The sequence below is a fragment of the Opisthocomus hoazin genome, chromosome 3 (genome assembly GCF_030867145.1).
Source record: "Opisthocomus hoazin isolate bOpiHoa1 chromosome 3, bOpiHoa1.hap1, whole genome shotgun sequence".
Lineage (NCBI taxonomy): Eukaryota > Metazoa > Chordata > Aves > Opisthocomiformes > Opisthocomidae > Opisthocomus > Opisthocomus hoazin.
In genome coordinates, this window is record NC_134416.1 from 26,607,011 (window position 1) to 26,633,448 (window position 26,438).

Genomic DNA, 26,438 nt, shown 5'->3' on the forward strand with positions numbered 1-26,438 from the left:
GGAAGCATTATGGGTCTTAAAATAGATGGAGCCAACATCTATTATGCTCTGCTACCACATTTAACTGCATCCAACTGAATTTTGCACTTAACCCAGTATCAATTAAACAGTGAAAAGTTTGTGCCTCATTCTATTGAGCTGGGTACTTCTGATGGCCACTTTTAGAAAGAATCCAGCACCACAGACCATGAATTGGCATAACACCAGCAGATTTCATATTTTTTTTCTTAGAATTAATCTACAAAGACTATATTTGTCTTCTTACACAGTGGAATTATTTCTTTGTGTGGTTTCGATGATGCGAGTTCTACATCTGTTCAGGATTTTAAATAGTCTGAGAAGACAGCAGTTGTTTTCTTCAAGAGGAGAAATTAGTAAATTTTTCATTTAAAAGTGGAGGAGTAATACGTTTGATGTGATCATTAAAAAGCTTTTTATATTTTAAAATTAAAAATCATGTTTTGCATGTAGCTCGGGTAATTTTAGGCTGCTATGGTTTTTAGCTCATTGTCTTGCTTCTGCCTGCAGAAATAACTTGGAGGTGGGAGGGAGGATGAGGAGAGGCCAGTGGTATCAGAGATCATTCCTTCTGCAGTTTTGATCGTTCTGTAGAGAGTTGTTTTACACTTAACTTTGTTGGGATCCTTTTGCATTTTTATCTGCTCCTTCTAAATAGCTATGGGGCAAGAAATTGCTGTAGGCTTTGAAAATTAATATCCCTAATGGTGCATTAGGAAGACGCTTCTCAGATGTTCTCATAGAAATTAATTTCTCCCATTCTCTGTACTGTAACATCTTTGTGGCCCAAGAGCCTGGCATTTTGAGAACTCTGTTGCTTATGAGAACTGGGAAACTTTCACCAGACTATTCTTTAAAATACTTTATTTGTACTTGTCTACAAGATGCAGCAAAAGGATTTTCAGGGTTCTTCTTTCTAGGCTTGGAGTGCCAAGGCCAGGGGTGAGATTGACAGCCCAGCTCAAGTGTGTTTACACCAATGCACGTAGCATGGGCAATAAACAGGAGGAGCTTGAAGTCATTATACAGCAGGACAGCTACGACTTGGTCACCATCACAGAAACGTGGTGGGACAACTCGCATGAGTGGCATGCTGTCATAGGTGGCTACAGACTCTTTAGGAAAGACAGACCAACAAGGAGAGGTGGGGGAGTTGCTCTATATGTGAGGGAGCAAGTAGAATGCATTGAGCTTGGCCTGGGGGCAAATGAGGGACGAGCTGAAAGCTTGTGGGTTAGAATTAAGGGACAGGCTCATAAGGGTGACATTACGGTGGGTGTGTACTACAGGCCACCTGACCAGGAGGAGGAGGTTGATGAGGCCTTCTACAGGCAGCTGCAAGCAGCCTCACAGTCACAGGCCCTGGTTCTCATGGGGGACTTCAACCACCCTGACATCAGCTGGGAAGACCATACAGCTAGGCAGGTGCAATCCAGGAGGTTCCTACAGAGCATCGATGATAACTTTCTGATGCAAGTGGTGGAGGAACCAACAAGGAAAGGCGTTCTGCTGGACCTTGTGTTAACAAACAAGGAGGGACTGGTGGAGGATGTGAAGGTCGGAGGTAGCCTCGGCTGCAGTGACCATGAAATTGTTGAGTTCAGGATCCTGCGTGGAGGAAGAAGGGCGATAAGCAGGATCAAAACCCTGGAACTCAGGAGGGCTGACTTTGGCCTCTTCAAGGAGCTACTGGGAGGAATCCCGTGGGCCAGGGCTCTCGAAGGCAGGGGGGTCCATGAGTGCTGGTCGCTCTTTAAACGACACTTCTTCCATGCACAGGAGCAATGCATCCCCCTGAGAAAGAAATTGAGCAAAGGAGGCAGGAGACCTGCATGGTTAAACAAGGAGCTTCTAGCGGAGATCAGGCAGAAGAGAAAGGTCCATGGAATGTGGAAAGAGGGGCAGGCCACTTGGGAAGAGTACAGAAACGTGGTGAGAGCATGCAGGGGATGCGATGAGGAAGGCCAAGGCCCACCTGGAATTGAAGCTGGCAAGGGATGTCAAAAACAACAAGAAGGGCTTCTTCAACTACATCAGCAACAAAAGGAAGGCTAGGGACAATGTGGGGCCGCTGCTGAATGAGGCGGGTGTCCTGGTGACGGAGGATGCGGAGAAGGCAGAGCTACTGAATGCCTTCTTTGCTTCAGTCTTCAGTGCTAAGACTGGCCCTCAGGAATCCCAGAATCCCAGAATCCCAGAATCACAGAATAGTAGGGGTTGGAAGGGACCTCTGTGGGTCATCTAGTCCAACCCTCCTGCCGAAGCAGGGTCACTTACAGCAGGCTGCACAGGACCTTGTCCAGGCGGGTCTTGAATATCTCCAGAGAAGGAGAATCCACAACCTCCCTGGGCAGCCTGTTCCAGTGCTCCGTCACCCTCAGAGGGAAGAAATTCTTCCTCATGTTCAGACGGAACTTCCTGTGCCTCAGTTTGTGCCCATTGCCCCTTGTCCTGTCACTGGGCACGACTGAAAAGAGCTTGGCCCCATCCTCCTGACACCCACCCTTCAGATATTTGTAGGCATTTATAAGGTCCCCTTGCAGCCTTCTCTTCTTCAGGCTGAACAAGCCCAGTTCCCTCAACCTCTCCTCGTAGGGGAGATGTTCCAGTCCCCTCACCATCCTCGTAGCCCAGGCCCCAGAGGTAAGAGAAGAAGCCTACAAAGAGGACGACTTTCCCTTGGTCAAGGAGGACTGTGTGAGAGATCGCTTAAGCGATCTGGACATCCACAAATCCATGGGCCCCGATGGAATGCACCCACGAGTGCTGAGGGAGCTGGCGGATGTCATTGCTGAGCCACTCTCCATCATCTTTGAGAGGTCCTGGAGGACAGGAGAGGTGCCCGAGGACTGGAGAAAGGCCAATGTCACTCCAATCTTCAAAAAGGGCAAGAAGGAGGACCCAGGGAACTACAGGCCGGTCAGCCTCACCTCCATCCCGGGAAAGGTGATGGAGCAGCTCATCCTGGAGGCCATCATCAAGCAAGTGGAAGAAAAGAAGGTTATCAGGAGTAGTCAGCATGGATTCACCAAGGGGAAATCATGTCTGACCAATCTAATAGCTTTCTACGATGACATGACTGGCTGGGTAGACGAAGGGAGAGCCGTGGATGTTGTCTACCTAGACTGCAGCAAGGCTTTTGACACAGTCTCCCATAACATCCTTCTTGGGAAGCTGAGGAAGTGTGGGCTGGAGGAGTGGTCGGTGAAGTGGATTGAGAACTGGCTGAATGGCAGAACTCAAGAGGGTTGTCATCAGCGGCGCTGAGTCTAGTTGGAGGCTGGTGACAAGTGGTGTCCCCCAGGGGTCAGTACTGGGCCCAGTCTTGTTTAACTTCTTCATCAACGACCTGGATGAAGAGTTAGAATGTACCCTCAGCAAGTTTGCTGACGACACCAAACTGGGAGGTGTGGTAGATACACCAGAAGGCTGTGCTGCCATTGAGCGTGACCTGGATAGGCTGGAAAGTTGGGCAGAGAGGAACCTGATGAGGTTCAACAAAGGCAAATGCAGGGTCCTGCACCTGGGGAGGAACAACCCCATGCATCAGTACAGGCTTTGGGTGGACCTGCTGGAGAGCAGCTCTGTGGAGAGGGACCTGGGTGTCCTGGTGGACGACAGGTTAACCATGAGCCAGCAGTGTGCCCTGGCTGCCAAGAAAGCCAATGGGATCCTGGGGTGCATCAAGAAGAGTGTGGCCAGCAGGACGAAGGAGGTTCTCCTTCCCCTCTACACTGCCCTGGTGAGGCCTCATCTGGAGTACTCTGTCCAGTTCTGGGCTCCCCACTTCAAGAAGGATGAAGAGCTACTGGAGAGAGTCCAGCGGAGGGCTACAACGATGATGAGGGGACTGGAACATCTCCCCTACGAGGAGAGGCTGAGGGAGCTGGGCTTGTTCAGCCTGAAGAAGAGAAGGCTGCGAGGGGACCTAATAAATGCTTATAAATATCTGAAGGGTGGGTGTCAGAAGGATGGGACAAGCTCTTTTCAGTGGTGCCCTGTGACAGGACAAGGGGCAATGGGCACAAACTGAGGCACAGGAAGTTCCGTCTGAACATGAGGAAGAACTTCTTCCCTCTGAGGGTGACGGAGCACTGGCACAGGCTGCCCAGGGAGGTTGTGGAGTCTCCTTCTCTGGAGATATTCAAGACCCGCCTGGACAAGGTCCTGTGCAGCCTGCTGTAGGTGACCCTGCTTCGGCAGGAGGGTTGGACTCGATAACCCACAGAGGTCCCTTCCAACCCCTACTATTCTGTGATTCTGTGATTCTGTGATTCCTTCTCTCTGCAATGTGTACGTCCTACAATCCAGTTACCAGAATTAGTATCACCTTAATAGTCTCTCTTTTGAGCAATTCCTCTGATACTTGGCTTGCTTTTTTATTAGGATATTAGAATTAATGATGGTGAAAAATGTTTCATGTTTTGTCCACCACTTTTCCAGTACTAGTATTTAATTATGTTAGAAATGTTACATGTTCATTGTGCAGGATAGCTGTCAAGTGGTCATGCACCAACTGACTAAATTCTGTAGTATCTTCCTTTGTGTTAAGTGTACCATTACCATCTACCACACGAACTAAGAATAGGTTTCAGTAGTCAATTAGTTGTGATGAGTTTATTCCCAGATGTCTTGGGCAGAGCTAGCTTCCTATTTGACTCTGTCTATGCATACAGCTATTCTTTAAGTTTCTCCAAATTTGTGTTAATGCTCCCTGACGCAGAGTTCTGGCCCTGCAGGAGACCTAGGTCCCACCAGGTCTAAATGCATCCATGCTACTCACACCTGGCTCTTCTCCTCCGTCTGCCCCAAAATGACCCACAGTGGGTCAGCAGACAGGTTTTCCTCCAGCTCCTGCCCTTCCCTTGAGCAGGACAGTACATCTGAGATGTAGGCAGGATGAAATGAAGGACATTTTAAGCTAACAGTCTCAGGGCAGGGAGATTCTTATGCATGAATTGTCTATATGCAGATTCCACAGCAGAGATTTTGCTACAAGCACTAAAAATGAGCTGTGATTTATCTGTCAGTGCCTGCAAAGTGCACACGGATTTGCCTGTCCTTGGTTGTTAGTGGCTATCTGTGCTTCCTGTCCTTCTGTCCCCCCCAGTAGCCCTTTGCATGGGAAAGAGGTATTTTAGTTAGCTCCAAGGCTATAAGCACATCTCCTTTCTCCAAACCAGCTCCTTTCCTTCTGAATGTGCTTAATAAAAATGCCTAGGCACTTTTAAAATAATTTTTTCACCCTATACTTCAGCTAAATGACATTCCTCTCATGACTGTCAACTTCATCAGGTCAGCCTTTTTTCTTGCCTCCCTCCTAGTGTGCAGCCTCTGGATAACTTGTGGAAATACTGGTACTTGCTCAGGGAGACCGGCTCCCCTCTCCCCGCCCCCCTTAACCTCCTGCTCGCTTGAGCTGCAGTGGTCAAATGTACTACCTGCCTCATCATCTCTCCAGATCTTCCTGACTGCGTGGCAGGCTACAATAGCTTGAGTTTGGGGATGGACTAAAGCATCCCCAAGTGCTTCTGGACTGGTGTGGTCCTGAAGCTCTTCAGCTTGGAAGGCAGACTGAGGGTCTGTCCGTATAAAGCATACTTTCAGGTCATGTCTTAAACTGTGGCTGGTGGCAGCAACTGCATCCTCACAGCTTGAGCACTGCTCAACAGATCTAGTGCAAAATCAACTGGGTGAGCTCGAACAACTTCATTAGATGGAGGCAGACCCTTAAGTTGCATAAAACAGTGTAAATGCTTGGTCTCAAAGTGAAATGTTTTTCTTGTTGCACGAACTGGGAGAGGTGCAAACACTAAACAACAGTCTTTGAATCACAGCTAGTACTCCTCCTTCACTATTTCATGCAGACCACCAGTAAAATGGACACCAAATTATGAAAAATTGGTGGTTTTAAATGCCTTTAGCTGACTGAATCAGTTAAGCATAACAGAATAAACATTTGAGCCAAATGTTAAATTTTGTGGTTTTGTTGGGAAACTATTGGACAAGACAGAAGCAGTAAGAGCAGTCCATGCATTTGAGGAGAGTACTAATCTATTTAAAATAATACATAAATCTCATCTAAGAATTGCAAAGAGGAAGAAGGGTATACTAATATTTGAGGTTAAGAACAGTTACGAAAGCAATTATTTAGTGTAACACCTGACAAAAATAGAGGTAAAAAGATGAGATTCATAAATAGCCTCAGTACCAACCTCAATCCTAACTGCAGCTTTGACGTCTAGGAGGCAGAGGAGTTGTTTTGTGAGCTGGATTCTCACCACTCAGCGTCTGCTAGTGGCAGAACCCACATATCACACTACTTTTTATTTCTGTTTGTGCTGGATAAAACCTACATACAGAGATAATCACACACTATCACTCTCCTAGGAGAATCAGCATCTGACTAAGCTATGAGTAGCACTATTACAGCCCTCCCTTAAAGCACCTAATTGCACACCTTGAAGAAAATGGGCATTTTCTACTATTTTTTTCAATTTAAATTGAAAATCACATGCTCCAGTGAATATATATTCTTTCAACATATAGTGAATATATATTCACTCAATAATGAGTACAAATCAGCCTGTTTTATGCTGATGTATGAGAAGATAAGGTTGTTTCAACATGACAACTAAGATCCTGAACAAACTCTTTTTTCCCCATTTTCTATCCAATAGTTTTTCTTTATCATGATTTTTATGTAATGCCAAGTCATAATATTCTTCATTTGAAATACTAACTCTATATTTACAAATTGAAGAGTTTCATGAGCTTTCAGAAAGGCTCTGTCATATAGGTACAGATATTTCACAGGACCTATTTACTTCTGAATTTCTGGATATTAGTACAAGAATGACACAATTAAGGCATGAAATTAACTCAAGGATTTAATTCGGTTGTCTTGGCTCTGTAATGTTCAATTCTGAACAGATCATCTCCCAGATTTTCTGCCCTTCTCTTGATCTAGCAGGCTATCTGCCACCGCCCTCAGTAGGAGTAGGATTGGTGTCTAGTTTTGAAAATTTTACCTTCTTGATTAGTTTAAAAGTTATAAATGTTCTGATTCACTTGAAAATATACAAGTCTCAGACAACCAGGGATGGAGCCTTTGCCTGAAAATTCAGGCTTAGGGTTGTGCATGTGTTGTATTGCTAAAACCAGTGGTTCAAAACCAATGAGACTTCAGAGTAATGATAAATTGCTTGTTTTGCTGCCAGGCTGTTGCCAGCTTACACTTTGACACAATGTTTTGCCCGCATTTCTGTATTGCTGTATTCTATTGCTGACCAACTGAAAAAAAAAAACAGAGACTGTTCCTCACTCTGACACGGATCTCAATCTCTTTAACTGTCTATAGCTTTTTTAAAAAAAACCCAGGCAATCAAATGAACAGTTGCAGAGACACAATAATACTTTTCAGTGCAGCAATTTCCCAAGTTCCTCAGTCTATTCATCCACAGAGTTGAACATAATGTTCAGTGATTTATTTGCCACATCGGTATAATTGTGTAGGAGGAGGAGGCACACAGCTTCTGTGACAGAGGGGCAACAAGAGGACCCTGACATGGGAAAGGGAAAACTAGGGCTGAGTGGTAGGAAGTTACACTCCTACTGCAGTGATGAGACGAAATCACGGTGAAGAGGAAACTGGCTAGGAGGAAAGCATGAGGATGTTGAGGAGGAGAGGTAAGGAGACAGGAGACACCTCACTTGTGGTGTGAGGGGTGGTGGAGAAGGAGCGGAGCACAACAGTTTTGACAGGGCTGCATTTAGGAGCTGAATCTGAGCCACAATAAAGGCTTTAACTCAGATATCTATCTGGTGGGCTTAGCTAAGATCTTTGGTTGCCCTCTTCGGCCAAGGGTTCACAGGGTCCTAGGGACCTCAGGAGGTCCCTAACCCAACCTCCTGCACACAACAGGGTCAGCTTGGAGGTCACCGGGCAGAAAGGAGATGGTGGGGGGAATGTGTTGGCCATCTAGCATATTGTCTTAAACTGCCTTTGCGGGAGGAGTTAATGTCTTCTATACAGCTAAATGCACCTAAGACTGTGGGCCAGAGCCCAGAGGAGTTAAGGAAGAGGGGCAGAACATCTTTGAGGGCTGTGCATTTCTCACCAGGCTCCTGGGTCATGTGTTGGTGACTCCCATTTGCATGGACTGGGGAAAGCTGCAAAGCTAGCAGAAGACCTAAAGAGCGTATAAGGTCCTAGGGCTCACACACTGCCTTCACACCCCTCCTCCTCTGGCCCAACACTTCTGGTGAGCCACTGTCTGCTTCGACACAATCTAGCCTTTGTTTCTTTGATTTAACCTGGCTCAAACCCACCCTGCAAATTGAAAAACATAAAAGATTATTTAAAAGTCAAAATTAGGGAGCATAAAATCCAGCAAATTATCCAAATAAAAATAAATTTTAAATATTGTTTTAGGCAGTGTGCAATAACAAGGTGCTGTCTTGGCTGTGCTACAATAACTTGCTTAAAATTCTTCCCTGAAGGTAATAGCTAGAGTATGCCAGGTTGCTGATCAGTCATGTATGTCCTCTAGCATCTCATCAGGTCTATGTAACCGTTCTCTGCTTCTTTGCTTAGAGTTACCCAATTTGCTTTTTCTTCTTCACTTGAATGCATATGAAATATTGGTGGCTTATCCACAGGGACATTTGCCTTTTGTGTTCAGAGTCTCTCCTGGGTCTCACTTTCCTCACCTGCATGTTACACCTCCCCTCCTACTTCACTTTTTTCCTCCAATCCCAGACGGCCTAACATATGTTCTTAAAACCTCTCCTATTTTTAGATTCCTCTAGATATTGCACATCACAAAGAACATTAATTATACATGTGTTTTGTTAAGCTCATGATCTCTTGTGCATTACCAGCTATCTCTGGAGAAAGAGCTTGCCACCTTTGAATGCATTATTGAAGCGGATGACAGGCTGAGTGACAAGTTTCATTACCTGCATGCATTCCAGTGCCTCCCTGTGCCTACTGCCAGCCTCAGAGACTGTGATCCTCTAAAGCTGCCCTTTGTTATCTCCAGAGCAGTAGGAGTGGGATGCTACGCACAACTCATCTCACCCCAAATTGGATGCCAACACCAAAACTGAACCCTAAAATGTGTTTACTAGATCTCTGTTGAATACAAAGAGCCCAGACAAAGGGTACTCAAAAAAAAACCCCAAACCAAAACAAAACCAAAAATAATCACTGCGGCATCAATTCATTAAACAACAGGTCTTTGCTGTGACAGTGACTGCCTAGGTGGGTGGGATGAGGTGGGGTTTGGGAGAGCTATGACAGCAACAAGACAGAGCAGTAATTAATTCCTGCACTATCTTGGGCTGCTGCTGCTTCTTTCCTGGTTTTTGTCCTCTGTCTTTTGTAAACGTAGGTAGCTCTGCTATTACCAGTGTTGCCTGGATACCAGTGTCTTTTCTCCAGCAAAGTTATCACTGAAACATTGAAAAAAGAAAACCATGTCAGGCAGCTTACCTTCAGTAAGGCATTTTCAGCTGGAGATTATTTTATTGCACTTATTTATTTGCATAGATCTCTATCACCCTTGATACAGTTTAAATTTATGACTTGTGCATATATCTGACTTTCTACTGACTGGATAACACAGATCATGATGCTGAATTCCAGTGCTCTGTTTACCTCTTGGTATGAAAATACCTAGATTTATCTAAAGTACATCTACTGGCTAACCACAAATTAAATTTTCCATCAGAACAATAGAGATAATGAGGCAAAGATAGTTGCAAAAAGGTTGAACTGTTATTTCAAGAATAAACCAAGAATTTAATGCTGTAGGCAGGAACAGAGCTCTTGTAACAGCATCCCATGATTTAGGTTCAACGTATCCCTTCACGGTCCCTCCTGGGCAGAGTCTTTCCTTGAGGTTTCTAAATGAATCTAACATTAGCGATGCACCTCTCCCAAAGGCCTTTCCTCATCTTCTTTACATAGGAGTTATTCAGCCTCTTTCGCTTCTCCTTAGAGGTAGATGCTCTTAATGCTGTGTGATGGAATAGAGCCATCTCTCCCAGGTGGCCAACAGTCTCATCCATCTTAAGTCCAAACCCCTTCTTGTCTCTCCAGCACACTGAGCTGCTTACCAGAAATCCTGGCCGGATCACTACTGCTGCTCACCCACCCACCGCTGCACTTCCAGGAGAGGCAGGGCTGGGAGCTGACACAGGGGACATGCGAGAGCTGCAGCAGGGAAAGAGTTACCCAGGGAATAGGAGGTCATTTCCAGGGCTCACTTCCATTTTTCTCCTTCCTCATTACAAGTCACTTCGTAAGACCATGGCCAGTGCTCCTGTGTGGTACATAAGTTGGTTCTTCCACCTGCTTGTTTGCAGACATTATGACCACTCTCTTAGTTCATATTAAGTGTTACGCTTTTGCAGTGGCTTTCTTCCTCTTGGTTGTACAGCTGTTACTTTTCTTCTACACTGAAGTCTAGAGAAGTGGAATTTTATCCTTCTATAAGGCAATTTGCCTTGAGCAAGTCCATACAGTGAGTTGGTGGTAAAATTAGGGAGTGGAATGGTAAGGCTGATTGGCCCGAGCTTCCCTGACACTTCCACATATGACTGAATCAGAACAATTTAAGCAGTGTCTGTGTGGGAGATGGGAAGGGTATTGCATGTCTTCAACCACATAAGAGCCTGCTGGTTATACATTTTAAATCTTCCAAAAACTGAGGATTGGTTGGTTGCCAGAATGGACTCCTGGCTGGTTACTTCATGGTATGGTGCGACAAGAACAGCCATGAGACTTATTTATACTTGGCCGAGGGCAGCTTTTTGCTATAGCACTTGATATTCTATCAAATATAAAAAATGTCTTTATATTTCTGTTCTAGGTAGTGCATTTATTTCTGTCTTATTCCTAAAGAAGACCATGAGGGCTGCTGATATATTGGGTAAGTAAGCATTTGCTAATACGGACATGTGTGTCGCCATATGCTTAGCAAGCTGTAACTCTCACGCAGCCCCCCCACCTTCACACTCCCACTTTCTCAAGCAAGTGTTTCAAGGCAGATACTTTCAAAATTGGGAAGAAGTGACAAAAAGAGAGAGAATCTTCAATGCATGTGGAAAAGACTGCACTCCCAAATCTTCTGCCTTTGTAACCATAACTCATTCCTTATGTGTCCTTCTTGCTCAAATCTGTTTTCATTGTCTATTTTTGCCTCTGAGGTTGATTTAGTATTGTGAGTACAACACAATTTTAATAAAAACAATGACATTATTGAGTTATTCATTCAAATATAAAATATTTTTCTTGCTGCATAGACATCGCACAAAAATTCAAGCTCAATTAAAAGTGACGACTTCCCTTTTGGTACTAATTTTGTCACTTCAAAGAACAAATAATCATGTTGTCAAGTGTTTTTTCTGGGAAACATGGTCTTCAGTGTAAAAGCACGTCAATTTTTTTGTCTGTGTCCAAGAATTTTTTGCGTATCAAAACTGTCCAACTTGAACATAGTAAGAGTGAAAGACAAGCATATTTCGGAGTTTGGGCTTTACACCAAGCCATCTTGGCTGGTGCAGTGCATGATGTTGCTACAGGGCATCTGATATTTCTGTGGGGTTCCTAGCATCTAGGTTTGAGTGTTCATACTAGAACAAGGACATCCCAGCTGTTCTCATGAACGCTTTGGAGAGATCTGTTCAGTGTTGTTCCAGGAATACTATATAATATTTATTTAGGTTTGGGATCCAAGTTTGCCAGCTCAGCTGCTACATTCAGAATCCCCCTCCCTCAACTGATCATGTTTCCCTTATGGCCTTACACACTGTGTGTTGCTTGAACTAGTGCTCAGCACTGATTTATTTTATTTCTGTGAGTCTGACTTTGCAAGAAGGATTTAACAATGCTGCTACATTCCATAGGAATGAGCTGTATGATGGGAAATATGGTGATGTTTTTGCAAGTACATAAATATAGAACAGTCCTGCTTTTCCAAAGGAACTGTGTGTGATAGCAGGGCCAGCAAAGTCCTCCGGATGTGCTTCGTTTTGTATTCCTGAGCCTTGTATTCCACACCGATTTATAGGTTTGCCAAGAATTTTAAAGATTACTTGAAAAAAATTTGATTAGCTAATATCTTCCTTAATCCAATACAGCTTACAAGCTCAGGATCGGCTCACTTCTATCTCGATACATCGATGAACATCTGTGTTTGTCAGCTGGCTGTCCACAGGGCAGAACTTCCAGATTTTTATTAAAAGCACAATAATGCAAGTTCGACCTTGAAAACAGGCCCTGGCAACCTAATGGCTGAACAGTCTTTTGCAAATCAACCCTGTCTGCAGATCCAACAGGGAGCGGCCAAAATGTTGGCTTCATGACAGCTTCACCTAAGCGTTGGACTGGAGCGTATCTGTTGCACTAAATGTTTCCAGGGCAGGTCCATAGCTGGTGCAGAACTCTGTAGCCACACTGACTTTGGGGCAAGCTGTGTTTACTTACACTGGTTATTGATCTAGCTGTCTGCCTCAGTAAGCAACTTGTCCTTTCAGTTTAGGACAAGTGTATGTGATCTGCTTTGTGCCTGTGAGAAATACAAAGGATCGATTTCCTTCATCGTGCACTTGGTATTAGAATTGGATGCATTTGGAAATGCGTTGTTGCGTTGGAACCTTAATTCATGAGGCTTTACTGACAGCTTTTTTCATATTTCCAAAATCCTTTGAGTCTTTAATGAAAATTACATTAGATAAGACCACAAACACAAGACAACCCAAGTACCTAAGCCCAGATCTGATTAAACAGACTTACATTTTCTTCTAGAAACTATTTCCAAGTCAGCTGGAGGTAACAAATATTGTATTACCAAAATAATATGTCCTTTTCTTTAAAGGAGGAACACTGACAATAGCAGGGACATACTTGTTGGTGATATTCGCTCCAAATGTACCCCAAGAGCTCACACCAAGACGAATACAGAATTACTTAGTGAGCTGGCCTGTTTTGGCGTATTCAGTGAGTATCTGGTTCATACTACTCCCTAAATCAGAAAAAAAATGCGTTCTTGGGCTTTTTGCAGTGTTACAAATCAGTGGCAGAAAAACTGCTCCTGAAGATAAATTGTGTGATTTTCACAGGAGAGAGAGCAAGTGTCTGGGTCATCACACCAGCCCCCAAGCTGAAAATATGCTGAACCAAACGACATCTTCCGAACTACATGCCAGGGGAAAGTCAGAGTTGTGCAGGATTAACGAGAATGGAAAGATTTTGTTTTTAGTGGGCTCGAGGGAAAACCTAAATATTGGAACTGCTATATACATGTTCATGCCACACTGCCTGCATGTACATCCAAGTTACAGTGCTTTTCTGGAATGTGATGGACTTGTGCTTTTATCAGGCTATGTATGCTCTTGGTCCTGCTTTTTCCTTTCATATCTTTCTGTTTTATTCGCATGTCGCTAAACCTGGATGAAAGGAGCTTTGTATGGAGTTGAGATGTGGAGAGGCAGCCTGCTTCACTGCCACTCAGGTTAATCTGAACCCCAGTCTGAATTCAAATGCAAAAGTACCACTTTAATTTAAAGTATCAGTATACAAACTTCAAATACCATATGTTGCCTTTGATGTATTTAATTAGCATCAGGAACAAGACCAGAGTGAGTAGGAGGAATTTCTCTTTTGCTTTTGCTCTGGAATGCTGAAAATTTGTTCCTCCAGCTGAATGTAAAAGACGCAGAATAGGAGTTTCAGAAGCAGTTACTTTTTTCCCAGTGAAGTGACTCACTTGGATTAGATTATTAGTGCCCAGGCTTTTTTCAATAGGAAGCTCAGTTAGAAAGCCGCTGAGTAGACAGTTTAAAGACATTAAGCTCTTAGCCAACCCAAAGACTTTAAATACCGCTACCTACCCATGAGACTGTTGATTAAGCAGAAAGTGCATGCTACCACAGAAATGTCGATTCTCTTGCTCAATTTTTTGTGCATTTTAAAAGCTCCTGAATGATGGTGATACAGCTCAACAGAAGAAATTAATGATCATGCTGCATGAATGACAACATGCATTTTCAGTCAGGCAGTAGAGAGGCTATTGAAGGCAATGCCCAAGAGTTTTGGGGTACTCAGTAGGCACGCAGGTACTCTACCTGAAGCTAGAACTTCAGCAAATCTATATAACCAGGAGAGGGAGAGGGACTTCTTTAGGAGGGGGTTCAGAACAAGAGGCTTAGTGCTCACTGGAGGACCGTCTCTCTTTCCTACTGAATATTCCCTGTCTACCATGCAGTTCCACCTATAGATACTCAAACAGCCACTGATTTTAAATTGCTGACTCACCCATTTGTGTAGGGGTGGTGGAGGGAGAAAACTCCCCATTCATGCCCAGTGACACCAGAAATTTCTGTGCCATATGCTGTTAAACCAACAGGTTGCTGGAAAAGGTCTTTTCCTCATCTGAGGACTTTTTGACTTTGTTTCAGGAAAAGTTAATAAGAACACGGTTGAATGCCTAGGAAGACTGTGCTGTATTCTTCTTAAGAGATATTATGAGGAGGTGGTGGGTGGCCCCTGGACTTTCTTTCCCCTCTTCTCTCTTTTCCATGCCTCAGCGAGCATCCAATTCTACACATACAGCATGGGTTGCAGGGAAGGATGGAGCAAGTACACAGCAAATCTTGTTGACTCAACAACATATCAAGCTTTATTTGTTGCTTCTGCTCCCTGGGTTCATCTGTTTTGAGCTTCCTTTGTCCAAAGCAGAGGGAGGAGTGAAAGGCTCCACAAGAGACTGAGATACCAGCCTGATTATCCTGGTATGCTGCTGGAAGTTCAAGCAAACCCTGCTATAAACATTCTCTTTTGGCAGGAAACTAGCTCTTCATAACTGTTTGTAAAATGCCTAGCACAGGTTGGCCGCCGACATAAAAAAGTGCAGCAGAAGTTGCAGCATTTCCAGTATAAATATATAGCGAGGAGACAGTACAGCAGTATAATACAGTCCAACAGTCTTTCTAAATGTAGCCCCAAAGTGTGGTCTGCTGAGAAATACAAAGCCCCAATGGTACAAAATGTTCTGTGTGGGTGATAAACCATCCCCATGCGGCACTCCACTGGCATCAGAGGAGTTCTGCAGAAAGAGCCTCTGGTTCCCACGAGGCAACTTCGGGTCTTCTTCTGAGACTTTGCAGCAGCATAATCATGTCTGAGCAAGAGTGACTATCCTAGCTGGTTTTTTTCTCTTTTGATTATGTTCACTTTGAGTCACTACAGCAGACATCAATTATAGATGAAGCTCTTAGGTTTCCCTAAACAGAAGCGTAGTGAGTATTCGGTTGTTAATATGTAATCTCTGTAAAAACAGGTTCAAAGCATTTCTGCTTTTCCTTCAAAGCGCCTAGCAGACCCTTCTGGTTCATCGGTCCCTATGTTGCTCTATATCCCAGAAAAACAATTGAGGCAGACAATGTGGTATTTTGTTCTGGTGCCTTCTGGTAATGCTTAGAAACATGGAAAACATCATGATTATAAAAAAATGTTGATGAGATGTGGGCTTGAGGAGGCTTCAGTAGAGATTAGTTATAATAGCAAAAATGACTATAAGCAGGTCAAATTCCTTCAATTCCTCTAAACAGAATATGTGAAGCTGATATAATCTATGCACTTCCCATTCCTGGACTTTGTACTTAACACTACCACAGCTATCAACTATGACAGCGAGCACTGTTTTGGGTAATTCTCAGGAGACAATTGTAGGCAACAGCTAGGGCAGCCCAGGAGGGTCCCTGTCTTTGTGAGGTCCTGTTAGGAGCCATGCACTCTGCTTGCAGTGTCACCCAATGTGATGGCCTCTCCCTTGTCTTGTGGTCAAAGGTGACCTCCTGGTGGGTCACCGAGCGGCAGGGAACCACAGAAGAATAGTTTGGCTTCTGGGCAGCACAAGGCGAGGACTAATTGTTTGAATTTCATGCTTAGTGTGCGAGACTTGGCAGAGCTGAGTAAACTTAAATAAAAGCCCTGAAAAGCAGACATCAGCTTTTTCCCCAGGTTCAGCCACAGAACTGCCATCTCTGGCCCTACACCATGGCTGCTCTTGGGGATTCCCCAGGAGGCAAAAGCAGCCAGGTACACAAACCTGTACACCCCTTCCAAAGCTGCCATCAGGGACTCTTTGATGTCCTTTTGAGGGTTTTGCTAGGCTGTTTCCTTTCAAAGTGAGTCTTCTTGTTGGGTTTGATTGTTTTAAACATGAGGAGATCACAGTGGAGCTTTATGGTACCTTTAGCAAGAGAAGAGCTGATGACAGGATGAGCACCGACAGAGGGCTGATGGACGAAGCCAGCAGCAGTGACTTGGCTCCATTTAAGTTGGTTGTGCATGGCACCCTGCCACTCCGGAAGTCGGAGTGAGGTGGAAGAGGGAGTGGAGTGCCGGAGCTGGTGTGGTGGAGCAGTTTGAACCAGCGACTGGCCTGGGGCTTGCTTTTGTTCCTGCATAATTTGGAATCTAAGTGGCTGGGCAGGTGATGGTGCTTCCCTCTATTGGCATTGTCATTAAAGTTGTCTAGGGGATGTAAAATGAATCTGTACCTGAGGGTAGCTGGCTGCCTAGTGTAGGGCTGTCTCACAGGTTTCTGTATGCTCTATGGCAACCAGTCCAAGGGTCTGGAAGCGGTGATGGGTGTTCAGGTTTGCACTGGGGAGGAAGCAGATCTCATAGTGCTGTGTCACCTGGTGCCACAGCCCCATCCTGGTCACATCATCCTGTGTGCCAGTCCTGAACTGGCACATCATGGAAGAGGATACCTGGGACATCTCTGGAACTTCTTTCTTAGCCTAGGTACCTTTCCATGTGGGGAATATTTATTTAGCACAGCCTTCCTCCATTCTGTTAGCAATTGTTCACTGTCAAAATAGCAACTGAAGCTATTTGGAGGCTGTTGTAGCTGCAGCCTGCTAATGCGATATTCCCCTCCAGCCCTAAGATGTGTTTGCCAGTGGCATGAAGAGCCAAGCTGCTACCTTTACTCCTCCTCTTGAGTTCCCTCAAAACCCTGTCGTCTTTTTCCACAGGGAGGCCAAGATGAATTCACATGTCTGCAGATGTGAACATGCCTTCTGTCTTGGCTCCTGATTTAGACATACCTGGTGTAACACGGTTGAATAAAGCTGGGGAGGCTAGCTGAGTGACTTGCTGCGGGGCTGAGGCAAAGGTTGCTTCTCTACCAGCTGGTGGCCCAGCTTCCATCTCTGGGTGTAAGCCTGGTGGGGAGGGATGTCGCCCTGGCGGGAGATGAGACCAGCACTTCACAAGAGATTGCAAAGATTATTAACCAAGGATTACTCCAGGAATGGATTTTAACCAGCACTTCACAAGAGATTGCAAAGATTATTAACCAAGGATTAGTCCAGGAATGGATTTTAACCAACAGTAAAATGCTTTCTTATATTCAACACATATTACAAAGAAAACCCAGTTTCCTTTTTTTTTTTTTTTTAATCTTATGATAAATATTTGACATTTTTAAAAGAAAAGTGGTATAAAATCCAGATTTGTGTTTGTAATGTTCTGAGATGCAACTGTCTCTTGGTTGTCTTTGGGAGCAAGGGATCAGGATGAAGGTACATATGAATTAAAGAATAATTATGTTCTGTTCATATTTTTGAACGCTACTAAACTGGGAGAGGTGCGAGTGTGGCAGAGAATTTTAGTAACTGAATGTAGCTGATGACTGCTTTCCTGCTGCAGTGACTCTCCAAAATGAGAGCTCGGCTATGTCATATTATATAACCGCCGCTAGAAACTGTTCAGTTGCTTCTTTGCAAATTTCATCAGCACAACACCTAGGTATTTTTGAGTCTCGTGCTGCCTTCTGACAACTGTTGGTTCAAGAGTGGAGTGGCATTATAAAACATAAAATAGTATGCTGGTGATGAAACCAAAGGGATAGATATAAGCATTTTCTATGGCTTGTTTTGTTAGTAAAAAATTACAATAACCAGATTTATTAGTGATGACAGTCTCATTTTCTGTTTTATTTCCCCAATTTGATTACTTTCCAGCATGCATAAATGAACTTCTCTTTCTCCACGCAGTCTCTAAGGCTACCAGGCTTCCAAGTACCTCTCCGTGCTGAGGTCCATTATCCCTGTTTTCATTAGTCTTCTGGGCTTCACAGAAGCTTTTTGGCTCTTGCACTTGCTGTTTTATTTAGGTGTGGAGGGGCATTTGGGCAACTGCCTTACGCCATGGGTAGGAGGGAGAATAGTCATGCTTTTGCGATGCTGCGGACGTGGAAGCTGTCACTCCCTGAAGGCATTTCACCTACCTGGCTCTCCAGCACTGAGTACAGCCTAGCGGTGACTTGGGTGGCAGGGAGCTTCTGCTGAGCTGATGATGCAGAAATGACATTACACTGTCTAAAGGCAAGAGTTACTAAGGGAATCTGCAAAGAGACACACTAGCAGCAAGTCAGTAAATTTAACGGTCGTTTAGCTGTCGGATGTTATTGAAGGAGCAAGTTTGAACCGTGCACAGAGTAGGTGAAGCTGCTTCAGCAACTCCAGATGTGCTGCAGTGTGGTCTGCTAGTGTGTCACTGAGCTTTTCAAGGTAAGCTTCTGACAGGTACCTGTGATTTGAGAGCTACCACTTGAAATAAACATTTTCCTCCTTACAATGTACAGCAGAAAGTTTGAACAAAACAACACAGTGTTTGCGGGGATATTTTTTTAGTAGAACTAGGGAGAAGGGCAAAGAGAGTAGCAAAAACAAGCTTGAATGTCACAAGGAGTGAGTCTAGGAATACCATACATAGAAAGAGAGACTGTTGTTCCTCCAGATAAGTGCTTTACTCCATAGGAATTACAAACAGAGTTTCTGTAACAATAATTACCAATAAACATAAGTATCTTTGCTGTCATATTAAAAAAGTCTTCTCAGCGCTGTCAGTGACAAAATACAGCTAGGAGTGCAAAAAGAAAAACCAAAGACATAAGAAACGTGCAAAGTTTAACTTTTGCTATAATAGGAAAGATAAATGACAACAATTATTTGATAGTTCAGTTGACTGGCACTAAGGTCAGTTTTTAGCAGAAGGTGCTTAATAAAGTAATTCTCCATTTAACTATTAAAGCAGAGAAAATGAATGTGACATCTCAAAGACTTTGAATGAAGCATTTATTACATAGTTTCATGGCTCTAACTTTCTTCCCTTTTATTTTCAGATCTTAGAAATTATAATATTCTGCATTCTCCTCTATTTTTACAAAAGGAAGGCTGTGAAGCACATTGTGGTTTTGTTAATGATGGTAGCACTACTGGGTAAGAACATGTTATTCAGTTTAATGTTCCTGTCTGTTATTTGATAATTCCTTGTCACTCAGTCTCCCCAGCTAGTTTAGATTTGGGCCATTTCAAAGTGGTGTGCTGAAGGAGAATCATTGAAACATTTCACTTGATTCTTACTGTGGTCTCTTTTTGAAGAGAAAAGCTGATTATGAAACGTAGCTTCGATGCTTATTGCTGGGACTATTTCTTCTCACAGATTTCCTGAAATTAATATGCTGTGTACAATGGTGTTCTGAAGGTTTTTTTATATAACACTTCAGCTTTAGATCCTGGGAAAGCAGACTGTTTGAAACTGTTTTGGAGAGCAGGCTAGCTGTGAAAATCAGTTCTTTCAATCAGAGCAGCTTAAGACCTTGTATGTGCTCTGTAAGAAAATGCATTGATATGCTGTGACCGTACAGGAACTTTTCTTTGCATCATCTATGTCTGTTTGCATATGCAACTTTTCATACTTCACCATCTTTCCAGAGGCATAGCAAGAACTCAGTGGGCCACTGAAGTTTGCCTTCCAATTAATGTTGCCACAATCAATACTCAGGGAAACAAGAGAGATAATTTTTTCAGGCAGCGTTCAGTACAGTTAAACTTGAACCAGTTTTGAAAAATGTCGGAAGGCTATCCCTAAAGCTCCACTGCTTGCAGGCATGTATTAGGAATCTGTCACCATCCCATGTCTCCTCCTGTCCTTGTCTTGTCACTTCTCCATGAAACCTTGCTGGACACCTCATTTCTTTGGTAGAAGTGAAAGATGGTTGAACTGTGCCATTGAAGTCAATGGTTGTATTTTCACTGAGTTCAGCGGGTGCATGTATCAGCTTGCAAAGACTTATAATGCGCATTTCTAATGGAGCCGGTCATGACTGTTGTGATAAAACAGAATTTCAGTAAAGTTGGCCAGTTACACAATTCGCATTTAACTGAATGTGAAAAACCCTCACAGATTTATTAACCGCCTTCCTTCAGATCCCTGCCTGTTATTTTACACAGCTGAAAAGCTTGGCCTTTCAGATCTAACTTTTTGGGACAGTATCCCCATTTAAATTTCCCAGCTCTAGGAACATTAGGATCTGCAGCTCTGCAGAAGCCTTGAAGGATTTTCATGCTCCCTGCATGAGGCAGGCATGGAAGAGCCCCAAAAGCCTTAGGTCTAACTGTTTGAATGCTTTTGGTTTGGAAGAGCGAGTGCGAGTCCAGCCAGCCCCTAGCTCCTAGTGCAGAGCCTGGGAGCTCTGAAGAGCTCACTTCAGCTGCTCCACAGCTTCCAACCCTGCCACGAGGAGCGTGAAGCCCTGCATGCTCCTGAGCAATGAGCAGGTCCAGTCTCCTGGTCACCTAGCTGGAAATTTGAAGGCCCTCAGACGGGTTTCCATACTTGACTGCTGCAGTTCTAGGCAGATCCAGCATGAAGGCTGCAACAAGCAAGGTCGACGCATGGCTCTGGGAGACCTGGGCCGTTGGGCTGCGTAGCCTCAAGTGCTTATTCTGCCATGGAGCCTGCCAGCCCTGATGCCATCAGTGTCAAAGGGACGCGTGGAGCTGCTGAACAGCAGCAAGGGCTGCCAACGTGTACCCCTGCAGGCATTAACTGCGGTTTGGTGGTCAGGCTGCAATCAACCAAAAATAACAATTTCAGCTGGTGGCTGCTGAGGTTTTGGTGATCACATGCAACTTCACAAGAAATGTGTCATTATTTCTGCTCTGTTAAAAAAAGACACAAACAAACAAATCCTGGTTCATGGGAACTTTTGAAACTGACATTTCCCTCGAGCAGGAAACCCAGAACTGTGGCTGGCTCCAGTTCCTGCAGCCGTCCTGGTGCCTGGCTGTCCCCACAAAGCTGCACTGAGAGCCTTCTGCTTGGTCTCCAACCTTCCTGCTGAGCAAAGTGATGGGGGGCTGAGAGAGGGTCCCGCAGCTTTGCTCCCAGCCGCCTGACACGCTCAGTGCCCTCGGAGTGCCCCGGCTGCGGGAGGGGTGGACAAGGCTTGGGGTCTCTGTGCACAAAATTCTCAGTGGCAGCTGGTGGAAGGGGATTTCCGCCTTTTCTTATACCCGTACAGATACACTCCTGGTGGAGGGTTTGTACAGATGTAAATGAAAGGCAGACAGGTTTCTTTAAAAAGAAGGAAGCCTTTGTGCTTCATTGGATATGACAGCTACTGTCATGATGAAGAAAATACAGATGTAATTGGAAAATCTGAAAACGTTTTGCTTAGTACAACTCTGCAACTTCATTTGGTGAGAATTATGTTACCTCATGTATGTACTGGGAGTTATCATAAGTTCGGGGGGAAATATTTCAGATTAAAGTGGGATTTCTAAGTTTCCTGCCCTAACAGCTGGCAAGTGACATCATTTGTCACACTAGCCTTGGGGGGAGGGGGAGGGGTGTCATTCTATCAGAGACAGGAAAACAATTTCCTAGGTTTTTAAACTTCTTCCAGGGCTATTTTAACTAAAAAGATCATTCCATTTCTCAAAGAATCCCAAACGAACCAACCAACCAAAAAAACCCCTGACCCTTTCTTTCGTGGTTTGTTAAAATTATAAGGGATGGAAACTGCTCTTTCATCAGAAACTATTTTTTAGCAAACTGGACAATTCAAACTACTAATTTTTACCTGTAAGTATTTTTTTAAAATTACAGCTCCCCCATGTTAGAGTGCAAATCTCAGTTTTTACGTGGGCTGCTTGAGTGTATTTTTTGGCTTTTTATTATACCATTAGCACCACTGCAGGCCAGGATTTGACCTCCTCTGCTCACTGTTACTGCTGTTACTGCTCCACCTATTTCCATTACAGAGCAAGAAGTGAAGTAGTATGTGGAAAGGTTGTCATGAAAGCAGTGAATTTCATGATGGTGAACAGGATCATCACAAGATGTATGCAACTCTTCAACTCCCCCTAAACTTTTGGATGTGCTATAAGAAAAATGCTTGCAATCAAAACCACAGACCTGAATCCATTCTTCTTCCCTCACCTTTTCTCCCAGCCCTTGGCCTGAACTTTTTGCACAGTGCAATTCTCCTGGCCATTCTGAATTTTGCAGTTACAGGAGGATGAATCAGACCACAAAAATCCAACACTCCTCAGCTCTGGAAGGGGCTGGAACTGGATCCCAGCTCCGGGACGGTGCTCCTGATGATTAATTACCTTTGTTGAAAGTTCATCTCTGCACCCTGACTCTTCTTGTCATATTTTGTTTCTTTTGAATTTGTTACATTGTACTTGAAGTAATCACAGCCTACTTGAGTTAGCTTCAAATAACAAAGAGCACACTCCAAAAGGAAATATAAAGTAACTCTTAGGTGAACTATAAGCCCCTTTTTTAAAAGACGTGTATTGCAAGACTTCTCTGAACTGCCTGCTGTCTGAGATTTGTCGGTGGTGATGCAGTGACAGTGACTAAATGGATCGAAAACACACTACTGAAGTACTCCCTTCAGTGGGCTAAATCCAGTAATGGTCTTAAGGGCCTGGCCCCTGCAACAAAACACAGACCTCTGTGTTCGTTGCCTGCTGTCCGTACAGAGTTAGGTACTTCATGATGCGATCCCAGAAGTCAGCTTTGGCCAGTTTTGGCCAACCCCCATCTCAGCAGAGAAGTCCTGAGGGTGAGGAGTTATTTTAGGCTGCTGGTGTCACATGCAGGCTGCTATTAGGAGGTGTCCCACCTGCTTTGAACAGATAAGAAGACCTCTTGAACCTCTCCTGAATAATGCAACATGGGCTCTAAATCAGCAGCTGGAGCTACATGAAGTATGTCTGGAAGCTGTGGAGGCTGTTGTACCACTCTGCCTGGTAGTACAGTGTTTAGGACATGTGCCCAGCAATGGGAAACGGATGCAGTTTCTTCCTCTACCTGAGCTCATCCTCTTTCACACAAGCACACAGAGTTCTACCTTGCAAGATTTTATCTGACTCTAACCTCAACTGCCCTGTTGAAAATGGGGAAACTTTGGGTAGATGCAGGGTTGCAGACCTCAGCGCTACAAGAACTTCCAAGCAAAACACAAAGCACACATGGAGTTAAGGCCACTCTGAGTTTCAGCAGTAGCTTAGTGAATGGTTATAAAATTACATGCTTGGCTTTAGGTGCCCAAATCCTACCTCAGTGTGTCTTTAGGTCATCAGCTCTGTGGTTCTGACCTGGCACCTTGCACTCTCTCACTGGTGATCTGAGGTACCTGATGTGAACCCTGCCCTGCTAACCTCTCCCTTTCCCTTTCAGCATCGCTGACTGTCATTGCTGTAAAGGCTGTGGCCAGCATGATAACATTCTCTGTGAAGGGCAAAATGCAGCCAACTTCTCCTGTTTTCTATATCATGATTGTTTTAATGGCAGCTTCTTGTGCTTATCAAGTCAAGTAAGTGAGTTTCTACTTATCTCCTAATCTTTGTACCCATGTATCTGCCAGTTTTGTTCAGTACTGATACTGACTCCAGATTCAAGTTGCACTTAAAGGCAACAAATTCCTGGCAGAGCCTTGACAGATGCATGAATTGCCTGCACCTCATTATGTTGTTTATTTAGGCTTGATTTCTCAGTTTCTAATTGATTAATGACACAGATGTTACCTCATCTCATTATCACCTTGTACTAGGTCTTCCCATATTTAGTTCTAGTTTTGGTGCATGTTTTGAACTCATGAAATGAAATTTATGTTTATGTAAATTTTTTTTAGTTACTTTTAGCAGCCTTCATTGCTGAATAATCAAATGGCCATGTTTACCCTCACCATGCATCTCTTTTCCCTAGCTTCTGTCACTCGTCAGGTCAAAGCAGAGAATTTACCCCAGCTTTCTCCCTGCCTCTGTTGAACCTGCATGTTGTACTTTGCTCCCCTGTATGTCTGTACTTTTTTAGGAAATAATAGTTAACTTTTAGTTGCAGGGAGCATCAGCTTTTTCCCTGCTGGCCTCTGGCCTGTTAAGTGATTGCTTTATGCTGCCTTCGCAGATTTCTGGGGGTGGCAGCACAGTAAAATATGACTTGTAGCTGAACAGAGCGCCATTCCCTTTATGCCGGTCCCTCTGCTTCAGGTGCTGATAGCATCGTTCAGTAATCTCATCTAGACAGCTCCAGTGCGAGCCTAAGTGTTTGCTTGCACGATTATTTTCCGGTAGAAGAGCCAACCCAGCTTTCTCGTGGCAGAACACACCATTCCCACGTGGAATCAGAAAGTCCATGCGTTATTACGCAGTGACTCTCCATGGCTGACTCAGGAACTCCCCTGTAACAGATTATAGAGTGATTTACATCCAGCTTGTCTTTGCTGGGTGAACAGCTCAGGGCATTTAAAACAGGAAATAAAAGCTTGGTAAATAGGAAGCTGCTGAATTAACCTCTCCTTCTTGCCAGTTTTTTCTTTCTTTCTTTTGCTAGGTCAAAATTAGAACAGCAGTGAAATGTGCCCACTTCATTCCTGGGGCCCAGTGTCTCTCTCTTCTCTGTTGGACACATTTTTTAATGGAGACAGTGCTGTCAGTCTAAATTTTTCATTTTATTTGTTTCCTCTCTTGTTTTATTTGATTGTCTTGTGTTAGCTCAGAACAGCCTGTGCTGCAACATCCTCCTGGATTTAGTGCTGGACCTTGCTATCACTGTTTTAGTCCCTGTGACCAAGTTTCTTGCAAATGGGACAAAAAAATGAGGTGTTTTCAATGACTTCAAAATCCTGACTATCCTGTGGATATGTAGTATTTCTTTATTTTTAAAGCACCATGGAGACTGTTCAACAGTTGCTAAAATAACCATGCAATTACTTTAATGGCTAAAACAGATCCAAACTTGGATTTTTACTGTGCACATATACTGTAACAGTGAAACATTTAAGTATGGTTCTTTTTATAGGTTTTGAATACACTCTGCAGCCTCCTGATTTTTCTCTTTAGGTCTGCAGTACACTGTTCACATAGCAGAGTATCTGCCAGTGCATCCAAGAGTTCACACTCGTGATTCATCACCCTATGGGTAAATGTTGATATCTCTGGTCTCTGTACAAGTGGGTTAATTGCTTTGCCTTTTCCATATGCTGATGCAGACTGCATGGGCTGCTCCATGGCCCAGTGTCTCAGTCCTGCAGGTCTGTGTACAGTGTACGCTCCTGTGGTCCTGCACACTTTGCTCGTGATTCTGGTGAAGGTTTGTGTTGCCTTTCCAAGGAGCACAGCAGAGAGTTTTCAACCCAAGGAGCATAGGCTTGGAGCCACCTTCCTGAACTTTCTCAGCAGGACAGAGTGTGTCTGGGGTATGATTACATGGTTAAACATACAAATATGTGTTTTAGCCAAGCTGGATTGAGCAGTAGCAGCAATGTGAACTTCAGCAAAGTGAAACAGTTCCTACGAGGACTCACGTGTTCATGTCCGTGCTGGAAATACACCCTTACACAACACGTTTAAATTAGAGCAACTTGTCCCTGGCTGCTTGCAGGCAGCACTGCTTCCAAGAAACATTGCAGATCATAAGCAGTAATACCCTAGCATTCTTCCCTTATCTGCGGCAGACAAAATATTTCCAACAGCGCTTCAAAGGACTCTCCAATGACAGCCTATAGCCAGAGAAATCCATGACAACCTTCTTGCTTTTGCGTATTTGTTTGACTCTGCAGAGTAAAAACCAGAAGGTAAGTTCAATACACTTATGCATCTCTCCAGGGTGACTTGCTATTGTGGTAAGGAACGGTCACACTTATTGTTAAAATGACATAAAGTGGCTCAACCTGACCTAAAGTGCAATGAACCTGCTGTAGGCATGAAGTGCAATAACGCTTGTCTTCCAGGTTCTTGAATCAAGCAATGCATCTGTATGAAGCGACAGCAGTTGTGCCCATGAATTTCGTGTTCTTCACCACCAGTGCCATCATTTCAGGTCTGTTTCTGGCCTTCCGCCTCTACAGAACAATTTTCTAAACATCAGGTTTTCAAGAATTATTGCCCATTAACAGGAACACAAACCAGTCATGTTTGTCTTCACAAAAAGAAGTTTCTCCTAAGTGACAGGTGTTTAAGTTCTGAAAAATGAGCAAGTTCACAACTTTTGAAGCAAAAGATAAACAATCAAACTCTAGCATTTCCAGAATTGG

At 44.0% G+C, this 26,438-nt stretch overlaps 1 protein-coding gene across 1 annotated transcript in view; it reads left to right on the forward strand.

Moving 5' to 3' along the window:
* The window catches only part of NIPAL2 (NIPA like domain containing 2), a 56,016-nt gene that overhangs the window by 23,816 nt on the left and 5,762 nt on the right, over positions 1 to 26,438 (forward strand). The window contains 5 exon segments of the mRNA XM_075415229.1: positions 10,896 to 10,955; positions 12,903 to 13,024; positions 19,227 to 19,323; positions 23,582 to 23,717; positions 26,136 to 26,224. Coding sequence (XP_075271344.1) covers positions 10,896 to 10,955; positions 12,903 to 13,024; positions 19,227 to 19,323; positions 23,582 to 23,717; positions 26,136 to 26,224 — 504 coding nt within the window.